Here is a 17,602-nt window from a genome sequence, read left to right on the forward strand (position 1 = left end):
AATTCGGAGATTCTGAGATTTCCATACCCAACTATAACATTTTCCGTCAAGATAGAACTGCCAAAGGGGGAGGAGTTGCAGTCTACTGCAGAGATAGCCTGTAAAGTAATGTCATACATTCCAGGTCCATACCCAAACAGTTCGAACTTCTAATTTTAAAAATTAATCTCTCCAGAAATAAGTCTCTCACTGTTGCCGCCTGCTACCGACCCCCCTCAGCTCCCAGCTGTGCACTGGACACCATTTGTGAATTGATCACCCCCCATCTAGCTTCAGAGTTGTTCTGTTAGGTGACCTAAACTGGGATATGCTTAACACCCCGCCAGTCCTACAATCTAAGCTAGATGCCCTCAATCTCACACAAATCATCAAGGAACCCACCAGGTACAACCCTAAAGCACAAAAACATCCTGTGGCGGACTGCAATAGCATCGAATAGTCCCCGCGATATGCAACTGTTCAGGGAAGTCAGGAACCAATTCACGCAGTCAGTCAGGAAGGCAAAGGCCAGCTTTTTCAAGCAGAAATTTGCATCCTGTAGCTCTAACTCCAAAAGGTTCTGGGACACTGTAAAGTCCATGGAGAACAAGAGCACCTCTTCCCAGCTGCCCACTGCACTGAGGCTAGGTAACACGGTCACCACCGATAAATCCATGATAATCGAAAACTTCAACAAGCATTTCTCCAACCTCGGCCAACAGCTTCTCCTTTACCCAAATCCAGATAGCAGATGTTCTAAAAGAGCTGCAAAACCTGACCCGTACAAATCTGCTGGGCTTGACAATCTGGACCCTCTATTTCTGAAACTATCCGCCGCCATTGTCGCAACCCCTATTACCAGCCTGTTCAACCTCTCTTTCATATCGTTTGAGATCCCCAAGGACTGGAAAGCTGCCGCGGTCATCCCCCTCTTCAAAGGGGGAGACACCCTGGACCCAAACTGTTACTGACCTATATCCATCCTGCCCTGCCTATCTAAGGTCTTCGAAAGCCAAGTCAACAAACAGATCACTGACCATCTCGAATCCCACCGTACCTTCTCCGCTGTGCAATCTGGTTTCCGAGCCGGTCACGGGTGCACCTCAGCCACGCTCAAGGTACTAAACGATATCATAACCGCCATCGATAAAAGACAGTACTGTACAGCCGTCTTCATCGACCTGGCCAAGGCTTCCGACTCTTTTCTCTGTGTATATCAATGATGTTGCTCTTGCTGCGGGCGATTCCCTGAACCACCTCTACGCAGACGACACCATTCTGTATACTTCTGGCCCTTCCTTGGACACTGTGCTATCTAACCTCCAAACGAGCTTCAATGCCATACAGCACTTCTTCCGTGGCCTCCAACTGCTCTTAAACGCTAGTAAAAACCAAATGCATGCTTTTCAACCGTTCGCTGCCTGCACCCGCACGCCCGACTAGCATCACCACCCTGGATGGTTCCGACCTAGAATATGTGGACATCTATAAGTACCTAGGTGTCTGGCTAGACTGTAAACTCTCCTTCCAGACTCATATCAAACATCTCCAATCCAAAATCAAATCTAGAATCGGCTTTCTATTTCGCAACAAAGCCTCCTTCACTCACGCCGCCAAACTTACCCTAGCAAAACTGACTATCCTACCGATCCTCGACTTCGGCGATGTCATCTACAAAATAGCTTCCAATACTCTACTCAGCAAACTGGATGCAGTTTACCACAGTGCCATCTGTTTTGTTACTAAAGCACCTTATACCACCCACCACTGTGACCTGTATGCTCTAGTCGGCTGGCCCTCACTACATATTCGTCGCCAGACCCACCGGCTCCAGGTCATCTACAAGTCCATGCTAGGTAAAGCTCCGCCTTATCTCAGTTCACGATGGCAACACCCACCCGTAGCACACGCTCCAGCAGGTGTATCTCACTGATCATCCCTAAAGCCAACACCTCATTCGGCCGCCTTTCCTTCCAGTTCTCTGCTGCCTGTGACTGGAACGAATTGCAAAAATATTTGAAGTTGGAGACTTTTATCTCCCTCACCAACTTTAAACATCTGCTATCTGAGCAGCTAACCGATCGCTGCAGCTGTACATAGTCCATCGTAAATAGCCCACCCAATTTACCTACCTCATCCCCATACTGTTTTTATTTATTTACTTTTCTGCTCTTTTGCACACCAGTATCTCTACCTGCACATGACCATCTGATCATTTATCACTCCAGTGTTAATCTGCTAAATTGTAATTATTCGCCTACCTCCTCATGCCTTTTGCACACAATGTATATAGACTCTTTTTTTCCTACTGTGTTATTGACTTGTTTATTGTTTACTCCATGTGTAACTCTGTGTTGTCGTCTGTTCACACTGCTATGCTTTATCTTGGCCAGGTCGCAGTTGTAAATGAGAACTTGTTCTCAACTAGCCTACCTGGTTAAATAAAGGTGAAATAAAAAAATAAGAAATAAAAATGTCACTAAAGTTGTATTCAGCACATGTGACAAATAAACTTTGATTTGATCAAATACAAGTAACAATGGAGGTGAAGGCATGGTTGGATACTGTAGGCTAAATGCTTTAGGCATAAAGAGAGACAACAAGTTAGAGAACAAATGTAGCTGTCAGTCAGACCTGTCTGCCTGCTCAAGCGAATGAGATCACTTGGGACAATGTACAACGTTAACAGATGAAGCTAGCAGGCTGCTTATAACTTTAGTTTTGGGCAACAGGGTTCGGTAGCTGGCCAGCTAGTTATTTCAATAGGAGAACAACAAGGATTCCTTAATCATTGTTAAGAATATTGAAAATGACTGCAGTTTCTACTGGTCAATGTTTTCAGGCTGGTTAGATTGGTGCTAGCTAGGTACCAAGCTAAAGCTAGCTAGCTAACCCAGAAGTTGCTAATAACGTCTGTATCTAAGAAACAGTTGAAGTCGGAAGTTTACAAACGCCTTAGCCAAATACATTTAAACTCAGTTTTTCACAATTCCTGCCATTTAATCCAAGTACAAATTACCTGTCTAAGGTCAGTTAGGATCACCACTTTATTTTAAGAATTTGAAATGTCAGAATAATAGTAGAGAAAGATTTATTTCAGCTTTTATTTATTTCATCACATTCTCAGTGGGTCAGAAATGTACATACACTCAATTAGTATTTGGTAGCAGCATTGCCTTTAAAATGTTTAACTTGGGTCAAACGTTTTGGATAGCCTTCCACAAACTTCCCACAATAAGTTGGGTGAATTTTGGTCCATTCCTCCTGACAGAGCTGGTGTAACTGACTTCAATATATCCACAATTTTCCTACCTCGTGATGCCATCTATTTTGTGAAGTGCACCATTCCCTCCTGCAGCAAAGCATCCCCACAACAAGACACTGCCACCCTCGTGCTTCACAGTTGGGATGGTGTTCTTCACCTTGCAAGCCTCCCCCTTTTTCCTCCATACATAACGATGGTCATTATGGCCAAACAGTTCTTTTTTTTTCTCATCAGATTCCAGAGGACGTTTCTCCAAAAAGTACGATCTTTGTCCCCATGTGCACTTGCAAACCGTAGTCTGGCTTGTTTATGGCGGTTTTGGAGTGGCTTCTTCCTTGCTGAGTGGCCTCTCAGGTTATGTCGATATAGGACTCGTTTTACTGTGGATATAGATACGTTTGTACCCGTTTCCTCCAGCATCTTCACATGGTCCTTTGCTGTTGTTCTGGGATTGATTTGCACTTTTCGCACCAAATACGTTCATCTCTAGGAGACAGAGCGGTATGGCGGCTGCGTGGTCCCATGGTGTTTATACTTGAGTACTGTTGTTTGTACAGATGAACGTGGTACCTTCAGGCGTTTGGAAATTGTTCCCAAGGATGAACCAGACTTGTGGAGTTCTACAATTTTTCTTCTGAGGTCTTGGCTGATTACTTTTGATTTTCCCATGATGTCAAGCAAAGAGGCACTGAGTTTGAAGGTAGGCCTTGAAATACATCCACAGGTACACATCCAATTGACTCAAATTATGTCAATTAGCCCATCAGAAGCTTCTAAAGCCATGACATAATTTTCTGGAATTTTCCAAGCTGTTTAAAGGCACAGTCAACTTAGTGTAAGTAAACTTCTGACCCACTGGAATTGTGATACAGTGAATTATAAGTTAAATAATCTGTCTGTAAACAATTGTTGGAAAAATTACTTGTGTCATTCACAAAGTAGATGTCCTCACCGACTTGCCAAAACTATTGTTTGTTAAAAAGAAATTTGTGGAGTGGTTGAAAAACTAGTTTTAATGACTCCAAACGAAGTGTATGTAAACTTCCGACTTCCACTGTATTTGCAAACAGTTTTGATCCTGCTCGTTTGATTCTGATCTAATTTCAAATGCTCACACAGATATTTTCTCATTCGGTCAAACAAATAATGCCTTATTACCAATGCCGTACTGTACAGCTTTGACAGTAATGGTGGCGCTTGGCTTGCACGTGCAAATTCAGCACATACAACATTCTATAATAGAATTGTTTTATTTGACGTGTCAAATTAAAATCTTATGACGCAAAACCCCAAACGGTGATCCATAATTTATTCACATTGCTTTACAAAATTGTTTTGCTTATTGTGTATATTACATTTGTTTTATTTGATGACTTTTTTATTTTACTCCAAGTCATCATCTCATCTCTATAGAGCTGCAACTTATGCTGTCTGACAAAATCACTATTTTGTAGTTCTTCAAAGTAAATAAGACATACTTTATGACTGCTGAACACCAACTATCAATACACTATCATGTATTTTCAGGTAGAGATACTGCACAAAGCAACAGCTGCTCTCTATATCACCTCACGATTGTGCATTCTTCTGTCTCTACAGTAGCTGGCGTGAAAGAAACACAGACCGGACTAGTAGATGCGCAATGGATTATGGTCACTGTAGTTAATTACCACATTTTATGCACTAAACTATGTAGAATATTGGCCTGCTGGAAACAACAACTCCCTACTACATTGAACAGTTCAGGCTAGATCTGATTTATCTCTAGAGAAACTGTGCAACGTGCGCATTAAGCTCACCGAAGAAGAAAAAAATTTGAAATGCAATGAACCAACGTCTGTCAATCAGTTATTTTGTTTAATCGCTCAGCACTACCATTAGGTGTAGCTTTAGCAGAGATGCCAACAACCGTAAATTCCGGTTTTCAGGGGAAATGGAAGAGAGAGTCTGTGACACGACTTCCCTTCAATTAACAAGGAGACAATCCATCTTAACTCTTCCTTCACATTTACTAGATTGATTGAACAGTGCAGAAGGGAACATCTCGAGACATTTATTTTATTTTTTATTCTCATCAAGGCCAGAATCTTCAGGATCTAGTTTGAGATATTTATTTTTTTAATTGCATGTAGTAGGTAGGCTATGACTTTGCTTATAAATGCTGGGTTTGTGAAGCATCTATGTAGTTCTTATGAAGACTTTATGCAGTCTAGAAAGTCTTTATAAATTGACATTGAACCCAGATCTGCAGTGAAACTAGCTCTAGTTCATCTCTGGAGTTAAGTTTTAGCTACAGTGAAACCCACTTTAAAATGTAAAACATAATTCATAGCCAAATCGAATGTTGACTATTTATTTGGCTGGTTTATCTGTAGGCTCTACCCTCAAAGTATTGGGTAATAACCGGTTCACCAATAACAAAAGACCCCCACCTGAATCAACTTTTCTTTTGTTAAAAAAGCATAATTGGACAATGGAGATTAATTTAACTCTCCAAGAAAACTGATCAAGGCCATTCCTCTAAGTTTCTTCCTAGGTTTTGGCCTTTCTATGGAGTTTTTGCTAGCCACCGTGCTTCTACACCTGCATTGCTTGCCGTTTGGGGTTTTAGGCTGGGTTTCTGTACAGCACTTTGAGATATCAGCTGATGTAAGAAGGGCTATATAAATCAATTTGATTTGATTCCAGAGCACATTCAACAGGTCCCATCATAGTCTGTGCAATATAAATGCATTTGTGTTTCCTGCTTACATTTAGTCTTCAACTGGTCACACATTGGTTGAATCAACGTTGTTTACACGTCATTTCAATTAAATGACGTTGAACCAACGTGGAATAGACGTTGAATTGAAGTCTGTGCCCAGTGGGCTAGCTATCTCTGCAAGCTGCTTGCTTCTTTCTTTGTTTACCATGAGTCTATGCCTCTTTGCCTCAAGTAGCATGATATCGCCAACCCACTATACACAACAAACAAATAGGCGTTGTCAATTTCAGAGTCCTGGTGACTTATCTAAGCACCCTAAACAAAAAAATACAGATAACAAGTGCAGCCACAACAACAACGAAATAGAGACAGAAACAATGTAGCGTCAAACTGTCCAAACTCACAAACCCGTCGTCTGTCGACGATCCAACTCCATGGATTCAGGAATCAAAATATGATTTGCACAACACTACATCTAGGTGCAACGGACATCAATCGGCTTTAATCAACTGTCTGCTGATTACACTAGTTTGTAATGACGCGAAATAGGAATAATCCCAAGAATGTCGGTATTATTACGAAGTAAGAAAGGTTAATAAGTATCGTATTGCATTGTTGAATTTGACTTTAGAATAGGTTCTAGAATCCCTCAATTAACCACACCTGGTTTATGTGGCACAGCGAGAATCTGTAACAATGAACCCATGATAGAAAGAAGCCCGTCTGTAATGGCCACTAACCTCAGCATCCTCTGAGTGCAGCTATGGCTCGTGGCTATCTGAGCATCGAATCTTCACAATAGCCTTGCTGCACCTCCTAGTAAAAAGGCTGCTTGGCACTCGATGTGTTTCCCTGTCACAACAGGTAGCTAGCTACCTAGTTAGAGAAATTAGCTGAATCTTAACTTTCTGAATCTGAAAGACAGGTGCCAAGCCTTAGGGATTTTTCCCACCATCTGTTCTTCTCGAGACTCGAATCGTACACGTGTCTTTCATCCACTTGTCTTTCATCCAAGCCCCTCTCCTCTCGACTTCAGTGGTGTCGTGACGCCTCTGCTGAGTAGGAGAGGAGGAAAGAGCTGGATGGGGGTCGACAGTCATTCATTAGGAACAATACAATAGATTGACCACAGACAATCAAACCAGCTGTTGATGGACCCGATCGAGTTTCGTTGAGACTCCCGACTTATATCACTTTACCCTCTGCATGCACATTCATGGTAACGATGCTGAGCTGGCTCGAGGCTCGTACCCTCACACCGGGTCGCTGTCAGTTCAGGACCACCATAACGAAGCGCCGTCAATAACTTTAGTAACACGAGCGCAATATTTCGAACTCTGATAAACCACTATGGAAACGGTATAATTTACAACGTTCCGCGAGCCATTTGATTGATATTGTAGCTAGTTGGGCGCTTTTCAGACCGGGATTCCCACTGCTAAGGTAACGTTAGTGACCACAGCTGAGCGTCACTGTCTCTCAGTCATTAGAATTACAGTTTGCTCCCAGAGTTAAAAGCTCTGTGTGGAGCCAATACTTTCTATTTATGACGATAAAATTATTTTGTTACTTACCGAAGTGAAGCAAAATCCGTTGACTGAAAATTATAAGAGCGAAGTTAACTAGTTGACCACAGCGGTTCTACTGCTGCTGGCGTGACGAATCGATGATGACATAATTTGCATATCAGTTACTTGCTCTCTGATTGGACAGTTGAGGACTCGTTCAATTTTTATAATCTCAGATTACATTTGGAGCCGGTTCCACATGGACAAAATTTCATATTCAAATTTGTCATAATAACTCCTCATATGTCAAATAAAATAAGAAATATTAGACTAAATTGGTTATAAAGGCATGACACACAAGATGGCCGCGGTAGGGTTGAAGCCAATCCGCGGAGGTTTTACTTTGATTACACAAACCTGTAGTCTCCCGGATAATAATGTTGACTCTGACAGGCGAGATAGTGAGAAAAAAACATGGCAACCTGTCGTTAGTGTGTGGTGACCCCCAATGGCTCTTGACGGTACTGCTAAACCAAGTCACTATGGTCTTGACGTGGAACCGTAAATCTATGCATGACAGCATGAGACCAGAAATAGTGAAAAGGTTTTCTAAAATCTATGAGATCCAACCAGATTTTTCACACGGGAGCTCCTTTTTATTAATCTGAAAGTAAAATCAAAGCACATGTATTCATTCTGAAAGAATTACTGGGGAAATTTAATCAACTTTTTTTGGCCTCTGCGTGCCTCTGTAGGCCTCGAAATTGCGTCACCCTCCAAACACATTTTTAGATGAAGCATAAATTGTGTCTTAGCAAACGTGTCAGTTCATTTTTCAACACTAACATCGTTAGTATGTTCACGCCTGGTTATCAACCTCTCCAGTTAATTTACTTAGAGCAAAATGTATGCTTGATCTGAAAATGTGGTTGATGGTGACGCATTTGCGGAGTCACGTAGAGGCCAAGTTGAGCTCTGTACCACATTGCCCTGCGGCTCAAATTTTGTAACAATGAAGTGGGCTCCATATAGCTCCGCATTGACATTATCGGTTGACCGTAGGTCGGGCGGGAGGTCCTGTATTAAATACAACTCGCTTCCTTGACATCAGCTCTGGAAGTATGAATGCCCTGGCTTCTGAAGAGGCATATCACCATAAATGCTACATGACCAATGCAGACATCAGATTGACCATTCAGTGCCTTTAAGACTTGAATACCCCTGGTCTATAAGTAACCCATCTACCGTTTAAATCACTCAGTGAGGAAATCCAACATGACCCACACACCCTTATGTGATTAATAAAGGCTACTTAGATCGCCACAGCTAGTCCAATGAAAACAGTGCTTAGCTCAAACCTAAATCACAACATACATGTACATCGCAGCAGTCTAAGGCACTACATCTGTGCTTGAGGCGTCACTAGACACCCTGGTTCGATTCCAGGTTGTACCATAGGACAGCGTACAATTGGCCCAGCTTCGTACCGGGTTTGGCCATCATAGTTAAGAACCAATTCTTATTTACAGACTTGCCTAGTTAAAGGGTTAAATAAATAAACACAGTCATTGGTATGCATTGTCGTGTTTATTTCCTTTCAAAAGAAAAGCGTTCGAAACTCATTGCCTATACAGCACAAACTGTTGACTGGGGTTTGGGTTCCATATAAGAAAGGTAAAATGAGAAGTATAGTACACATTGTTTTGCCAAATTCAACAGTCCAGACGGCAGCATGTGTTTACATCATTTCACAGCTATATAAATTGTGCCAAGTATCCAACAGCTTTGAGCAAAACAATGTTGTCTGTGGAGGGCTTCCATTCCCATAGACATTTTTTATATTTACACAAACCTTTAAATCAGCTCAATAAGGGTAAATAGAACATTCAAAATGAATTAAAAGCAACGTAAAGATGGATATGATTATTTAACTTAGCATATTCATTAAAACCACACTAGCCTGCTGCTCAGTCTGTAATATATATTATCCATCTTACCTATAGTTTACACAGTAAAGAGAAATATAAGCCACTAACCCGTAATCCAAAAGAACGCACATTTCCCTCACCCCAAAAATGTAGTGTTGCTCTAATTTGATTTCAGTCAATTGTTTGGGGGGGGGGGGGGGGGGGGAACACCCAAGGTCAGAGTCCATTGTCAGTCCCAATAATAAACAATAACTGTCCTGAGCCCACCTTAACAAGCAGTCATGAATCCATAGTCCACCCATACAGTATACCTATAATTAATGCAGATTTTTATTCTCACCTTTCAACCAGCTTTGAGTGGTTATCTTCATAGACCAAACCCAAGCATGTGCAAAGAGCAGAGGGGAAAATAAAGGGAAAAGCTCTGATTGCATTGTAGTCTGTGTTACTAAGACAACCAGTTAACATTGTTGATTTACTTACATAATATACACATTTTTAGTTCTATAGCTGTTTGAGCACAATATGCCTATAATGCTTTTAAAGCTGAGCGCAAGTGTTGCAACGTAAAATTAAGTCCATTCAACTTGTTCAGTTCCTATTCACACGACTGAACGGCTGCTGAAGCTAGTCTGTGGCGTGGCATTCTGCTCTGCATCTTCCGCTAGTGGCTGCTGACTAGGACTGCAGGTTCAGCTCAGCTCAGGGGAGGGTTGTCGTCTTTGCTGAAGGGTTGTGTGGATCCGGGCTTCACCCAAGACAGTCCTGACACCTGCAGCCCCTTGTGGTGATCCTCAGGCCGTCTCTAGAATAACAGACACGCATTACCACACTGGTTGGCTAGCACCAAGGAAACAAATGGCAGCTCACACAGCTTCACCAATCACAGCCCTGCTGGTTGTCATTGGGGTAAAACAAGCCTCTTTTGGGAGAGTGAGCTCAGAGGGAACCTGACTCCTTGGGCCATAGCAGACAAGACTCAGAGCTTTGTGTCCTTTTACATTAGTCTGAAAAGCACACTGCTGGGGTTTAGAAAACTCACTTTGTGTGAGAACATCCGTTCCTTCGCCTCATCGTGGATTGCTGGGTTCCATGAAGAGAAACTGGAAAATTAAGCACAAAAAACCCCCAAAAGGAAACAAAATTCTCAACCGTTTATTGCATCTCCTTTCATATGCTGCAGGTTTCTTAATAAAAAACGTTTTATTTTTAAAGACTGAATGTTCAGATTGTTCATGAGCTATGAGAATGAGTAATGGAATTCCAGGAATGAGGAGCATTTCCTACTACCAACCTTATTGCATAAGGATCGTCCATCTTGGGCTGGTCGAAGAGGTGACTGTTGCATAGTTTGACGCTGTCTATCACCTTGCTTTTGAACAACTGCACATCCTTGTCGTACCTGAAAAAAAACAGTATGATTACACAAACAATTCACCAGTCAATACAGTGTGGAGTGATAATTGCCCCCACCTGGCTAATCTAATTAATTAGCTCAGGGAATTAAGATTTTTTTTTTTTACTCCTAACAGAATACCACAACATTTCAATTAAACAGAGTCTCAAACAGCCGCCTGTCCCTTTTAGTAGCTGGGCATCGGCACACATTTCAGCAAATAAACAATGGGTCTAAATTCATTGTTTACGAAGTTACCATGGACACAGCTCTGATAATCCCAGTCATGTGCATTAAAAACATTGCTCGCCATCAAAAATAAACGTCAAATTCAAGCTCTCCATGGTGCCGAAGTGCCAAATCAGGGGGTGCATGATCTGCGATAGATTTGTTATGTTTATACTGGTCACAATTAAGTGTGGTAGTCTTCAACATTTTGTGCAAAAGCTGTGTGCATTAAAGAAATGCACACCTGGCTCAAATAAACAGAAGCCCGTCTCTAATAAGCACTGGTTGGGTTCAGTGATTAAAGCAAATAAATGTGTGGGCTATTAATTTAAGTTTTACAGTACACAATAGGAACACAACTAGCTTGCTTGTTGACCTATATAAACTGACCCAGGTCACATACGTACGCGTGGCCCAGTTTCCATGTACAGGAGGAAGAGAAGGCAGGCTGTGAGGATAAAGTGAACAAGTACAGACTTACAGCACAGCAGCTTCTGGGTTGAGTGGTTCCATAGTGTTGATCTTGTAGAACACCGTGCGTGCATACATCAGGACTTGCCAGATGTGGTTGTGATTACGCCTTCATGTCCACAGGGAGACGGGAGACATTTATGATTCTCTCAACTTAATTGGCAAACCAAATACAACTCCAGTCACAGTAAATACACAAGTATCATAAAGGCATTCCATGGTGCATAGGTTCATCTCAGACTAGTGAAATACCCAAAGGTAGCACTGCTCAAACACCAGTAGTGCACAGCCAGAGTGTGACATATACACCATAATGACAAACAGGTTTCCAGTGAGAATGTCATGGACAACTTTCCCCATTCATTAAAAGGTATAGTGCCGAGCTCCTATAAATCCACCTTCAGCTGATAGAGACTGAGGTTTAAGAGGAGAAGACCTTACAAGGCTGTGTCATTGTCCAGCTGAAGAAACGGGCCATGAGGAACAGAGCTGGAACAGCAGAGTAAACACTGGGCCTTGATGTAACGCATGTCAGTTCTAACCAAGGCACACTACAGACAGCCCCACACAGTTAAACTCTCAGGGACAGCACTGTATCACACATATCAATCACAACATGATGCAGTAACATCATAGATCAAAAGGTAGTAACTGCATTTAGCCTATCATGGGATGTGTAAGGCTGTGTAGTAGTGGCTAGTACATGGTGGAGCAGACAGTACACTAATGGGAAAAATATCAGACAAATGTACCAGACAAACACCCATTTCCAAATCGCCCTCATTAATTTGGATGTAATGATCTGGGCATAGAAGCCATGTACCGACCTCCACTTGGTGAAGGCTCTCCTGACATCAAGCTCTCCTGAAACAGGGTCCACTAGTGGGTGGAAGACTGGGATATCAAACACCACTCTCTAAATGGTGGTACAGGAGAGAACATGGTATTTATGCAATATTGTAACAGTACTAAAACACCACATTTCAATGTACCACCATACAGTGCATTCAGAAAGAATTAAAATCCCTTAACTTTTCACATTGTGTTACGTTAACCATAATGATTAAATAACTACACACAATACCTCAATGAAAAAGCAAAAACAGGTTTAGAAAAATAAAACAGAAATACCTTTACAGACCCTTTGCTATGACACTCAAAATTGAGCTTTCCACAACTGCATTGGAGTCCACCTGTAGTAAATTAAATTGATTGACCATGATTTGGAAAGGCACACAATTTTATTTGCTTCTTTCATCGTAATAATTGTTTGTATTTATATATTTTTTTATTTGACCTTTTATTTGACTAGGCAAGTCAGTTGGGAGCAGATTCTTGTCCCACAGTTGACGTCAGAGCAAAAACCAAGCCATGGGAGGGGGTCGACGGAATTGTCCGTAGAGCTCTGAGAGAGGATTGTTTCGACGCATAGACCTGGGGAAGGGTACCAAAAAATGTCTGCAGCATTGAAGGTCCCCAAGAACAGTGTCCTCCATTCTTAAAATGGAAGTTTGGTGGATGGTTCCAAGACTCTTCCTGGAGATGGCCGCCCAGCCAAACAGGAAATCGGGGAGAATGGCCTTGGTCAGGGAGGTGGGAGAACCTTCCAGAAGGAAAACCATCTCTGCAGCGCTCCATCAATTCGTTTTTCTGGTCTGCTGAAATCAAGATTGAACTTTTTGGCCTGAATGCCAAGCATCATGTCTAGAGGAAACCAGGCACCGTTCTTCACTTGGCCAATACCATCCCTACATTGAAGCATGGTGGTGGCAGACATGCTGTGGGGATGTTTTTCCAGAGGCAGGGGCTGGGAAACTAGTCAGGATCGAGGGAAAGATGAACAGAGCAAAGTACAGAGGTCTTTGATGAAAGCCTGCTCCAGAGCGCTCAGGACCTCAGATTGGGACGAAGGTTCACCTTCCAACAGGACAATGACACAGCCAAAACACAGGAGTGGCTTCGGGACAAGTCTCTGTCCTGGTGTGGCCCAGCCAGAGCATCTCTGGAGAGACCTGAAAATATTTGTGCAGTGACACTCCATCAAACCTGACAAAGCTTGAGAGGATCTGCAGAGAAGTGGAGAAACTCCCCAAATACAGGTGTACGAAGCTTGTAGCATCACACCCAGGAAGAACTGAGGCTGTAATCGCTGCCAAAGGTACTTCAACAAAATATTGAGTAAAGGGTCTGAATACTTATGTCAATGTGATATCAGTTTTATTTTGAATCAATTTGCACAAAAAAATGTAAACCTGTTTTGTATTGATGAGGGAAAAAAATATATATATATTTTAGAATAAGGCTGTAACGCAACAATGTGGAAAAAAATCAAGGGGTCTGAATACTTTCCGAATGCACTGTATGACGGTCACAAACCAATCACAGTCTCAGCCTTTGCCACCAAAGCAGGAAATGCCGAACACAATAACCTTTGAAATGTGCCAACGAAATTGCTTTATTTTGTGTAAACAGCTGTGTTGTAGTGTTACAGCAGGTCCACAAAAGTACTCACAGGACATTCACCATCAGGATAGTTATCTGGAATATACACAGTGAACTTGAAGACTCCATCCTGGTACAAGCCATGTCTGATGAAAATGACCCCGAACCACACTGGAAAAAAGAGAAAATCATTAATTTTGTAAAGGTTATGTATAGATTATGCAGTCAAACAGGATGACAGATTTGGGCTCCCGAGTGGCACAGCGGTCAAAGGCACTGCATCTCAGTGCAAGAGGTGTCACTGCAGTCTTTGGTTCGAATCCAGACTGCATCACATGATTGGGAGTCCCATAGGGAGGTGCACAATTGGCCCATTGTCGCCAGGAGTTTGGCCGTCATTGTAAATAAGAATTTGCTCTTAACTGACTTGCCTAGTTAAATAAAGGTTAAATAAAATTTTAAAAATTAGGCTCTTACTCAATGCTGATTTGTAGGATGGCTGCACATAGATTCCAGGCAGTTTTTGCTTGATCACTAGCGTGCTGTGGGTCACAAGGTAACATGGAATTAAATCAATGCAGCAGAAAATAGACATGGAAATTACATCCACTACCCAAAATAAAGTCTGATCTGGGGCCAGTACTTACAACTCAGCCAGCAGCGAGTACTCCAGGTAGAATGGACCGTAGGAGGCATGTGTTCCGTTGGCCAACTGGGCCGTGGCGGCAGGAGAGGCAGGCTTGGTGATGGGGACTGCATTCTTGGGGATGGAGGGAAGCTGCTTCTTCCCAAAGCTAGGACGGGCTGGACTGGCTCTTTGTTGCTGCTGCTCTCCACTCTGTTCCTCGCCGTCCGATCTCTGCTCAGCAGAAGAGTGAACAAAAGGCATTTAACTCAATATATACGTCACGGAAATAAAAACTGGTAGCATTGATTACTACAAGGAGGGGAGTATGTTTAGATTGAAACCACTTTGCCAAACTGTATTCATCATGTTGCAGAATCACAAGAGACAAGGCAGACTACTAATTTCAACCAAGTCTGTTAGTTACATCTGCATAGAGAGGCAAGCTCTGTTGTCAAACTACAAAACACAGACAGCAGTGGGAGCACATATTGAGCCCTGGGCAATAAATAGGCATGAGGTGACGACCTCTCAGGTTTCATAGTTGACTAGCATCAAACTCCTTGTTCCACAGGAGGTGAGAGAGCATCCCTAAATACAGCCTGCATCATATCCTGCCAATGCTAGCTCAGTGGGAAGCACAGGGGAGGATAGGCTAGTTCACAGCAGGAGGGATGCCTGTAAGCAAAAGAACACCTCAGCAACAAACCCTCAAGGCCCATCTCTGCAACTACAGAAAGAATTAAGGTTCACAGTGTGTGCCATTAAACAAACCACGTTGTAGAAGTATTAATGTTTTGAGGCACAGAGCAATGAGTGAACCATTCATCTGACAAGGCAGGACAGAGTAGTCACACCTATGTTACTACGGGCAGAGCTACTTCTCCAATGTGACGCCTGTATGCTAAACTAGAAGTTGTTGCCTGCATACCTCAATGACTTCGGCGAGAAAGGGAGGCACTAGACAATGGCAATAACAAACAGTAGATGCATGGCAAACAGCTTTTCACCCAACTGAATCTTAGCAATTAGCAAACATTACCAAATGCACTGCACAGTTGAGAAGTTCACCATTGCTCTGGTCAATATTTTACATACAGCAGGTTAAAGGACCAAAGAGTTTGGTCGGCTTCGTGTCTTCATTTTTTAAATATTGCGATAATGGTATCGTCACAACACTACAGAGCACCAGGTAGTAAAGGCGACCCTGAAACAGCCCTCTTTCGGGATGAGATTGCAAAGGAGTGTCCCTGGCAAGGAGTTGGCGAAAAGGCATGAGTAGGCCTAATGAGTTATTAGAAGATACCACAAGTTAAACATTCCCATGCCACAATTCCAGTCCTCCAAGATTACTCTCAAACTAAAGACAGATGGTAACAAGTGTAAAATGCACAAAGCTTCAAGGAAGCCATGCTGTCTTTGTGGGAAAATGTTAGGGAGACAGGCCACACTAGGCTTACTTTCAATGTGTGGGGGTCTCTTTGGGAACTTTTGAAGATCCTGTTTTTTTGTCTTTCAGCTCGCTTGTGTGTTGGGTGAACTTGACAGAAGTTGGCTTTCAGTGCAGAAGAGGAAGAGCGCTCCCTTACCTTACGACCAGTATTGGTAGACATGCTCCAGAATGGGTTCAGGTTCATTAAATTGTCCGTCCCACAACAAGTGTTGCCTGTGCCATTCGCTAGCGTCACTGGGGGTAGAATTGACAGAACAAACGTTACATTTCAATTCATTTAGGGCCATTTTCGTACTGGTCTCCCATGACAAATCGAACCCACAACCCTGGCGTTGAAAGCGCCATGCTCTACCAACTGAGCCACACGAGACCAAATGACTGATGAGGCCCTCTGTTCAGCAAAGAAACAATGGGGCAACCTGAACTCAATGACAGCTGCTGACTCTCTGATATACGGACCATGCTGCTGCTCAGACAGACGAGCCGAATTCATGTCATGACGTCAAACAGGACTAACTGTTACGTCTATGCCAGGCCAAGCACTTTAAAACTCACCGGGAAATAATCCAAACTGGTGTTAATGGTTGTTTAACATGGAGGTTGAATGTTAGCCTAGTTAGATTCATTTTATTCACATATTACCAAAGCGCATTGTTATTGCCGTTGGCTACAGCAGTTGACAAGTTAGCTAAGCAAAGATCTTAGTTTACTAACTACTATGCCAACTAGCAATGTTGACATTGTATCCGTGTTGGTTCACGTGTTTCTACGCAGGCAACTCATGATGCAAAATGACTTTGAACACATAGCTAGTTAGTTAAGCTATATATAGTTACAGTAGCTAGCTAGATCGTTAACAATATACGTCCAGTTTGTTAGCTGAACGCCAGGTTTGCAATAACAAATCAAGCATACATATTAATTTGCCATGGGATCTAGCATTGTTGCATATTTTCCATAATGAAAAAGGCATACTTTACGACTCGATAAACGAATGAAAGGAACGTTATTCACAACAAACTTAGCAAACTAACCAGTTATACTACCTTGCAAACTAACCAGTTATACTACCTTGCAAACTAACCGGCTAACGTTACATAGCTTGAAAGCTAACGGTAGCTAGCTAGTATCCAGTTGCCAGCTTACCTTCCCTGTACGAAAATTCCAACAAGTTCCTGTTCAAAACTTGCCCATTTATGTGAACAAATTCAAAATGTACGTTTTAAAGGACGTTGTTACAATCACCACTGGTCAAAACAAAAAAAGGTGCACCGCAATTATTTGGGTAACTGGCTAGCTAAGGAATCTCACAGACACCGGAAATCAATCTAAGAGCTCATGATGGGCGTTTCCTATTCACCAGGGATATTTCTATTGGCTTTTAACAATGCGTGGATAAAGTGTCTGAAATATGATTCGCTGACGTTCTATCATTTTTAAGTCATGCTGTTATGCGGCATTCAGGTACTAGTCGGAACAAGGCGCTCTATTCAATTCAATTCAAGGGGCTTTATTGGCATGGGAACATGTGTTTTAACATTGCCAAAGCAAGCGAGGTAGATAATATACAAAAGTGAAATAAAGAATAAAAATTAACAGTAAA

The 17,602-nt window shown here is 42.3% G+C and overlaps 2 protein-coding genes across 7 annotated transcripts in view; both read right to left on the bottom strand.

Moving 5' to 3' along the window:
* The window catches only part of LOC109874981 (chromodomain-helicase-DNA-binding protein 9), a 119,563-nt gene extending 111,935 nt beyond the window's left edge, over positions 1–7,628 (bottom strand). For 2 of the 5 annotated variants that reach the window (XM_031814665.1, XM_031814632.1), the window contains exon 1: positions 6,689–6,991. The gene's annotated coding sequence lies outside the window, so the exon portion shown is untranslated. Of the gene's footprint in view, positions 1–6,688; positions 6,992–7,522 lie in introns of those variants that run through there. The other 3 variants (XM_031814637.1, XM_031814653.1, XM_031814646.1) reach the window with 3 other exon arrangements.
* Positions 7,629–9,024: 1,396 nt separating this feature from the next.
* On the bottom strand, positions 9,025–17,360 carry aktip (akt interacting protein). 2 transcript variants are annotated; one of them, XM_031814748.1, is made up of 11 exons: positions 17,146–17,360; positions 16,136–16,233; positions 14,569–14,780; positions 14,399–14,463; positions 13,992–14,092; positions 12,307–12,395; positions 11,921–11,968; positions 11,490–11,588; positions 10,679–10,786; positions 10,427–10,487; positions 9,025–10,189 (listed from the first exon to the last, which is right to left on the bottom strand). In XM_031814748.1, exons 2-11 carry the CDS (start codon positions 16,181–16,183, stop codon positions 10,082–10,084), a joined length of 939 nt encoding a protein of 312 aa, XP_031670608.1. In that variant the 5' UTR covers positions 16,184–16,233; positions 17,146–17,360; the 3' UTR covers positions 9,025–10,081. The 2 variants fall into 2 exon arrangements, with proteins under 2 accessions (XP_031670608.1, XP_031670617.1); XM_031814757.1 differs by lacking the exon at positions 11,921–11,968 and having other exon boundaries at positions 17,146–17,353.
* Between the last annotated feature and the right edge of the window lie 242 nt (positions 17,361–17,602).

The sequence above is a fragment of the Oncorhynchus kisutch genome, linkage group LG3 (genome assembly GCF_002021735.2).
Source record: "Oncorhynchus kisutch isolate 150728-3 linkage group LG3, Okis_V2, whole genome shotgun sequence".
NCBI classification, from domain to species: Eukaryota; Metazoa; Chordata; class Actinopteri; order Salmoniformes; family Salmonidae; genus Oncorhynchus; species Oncorhynchus kisutch.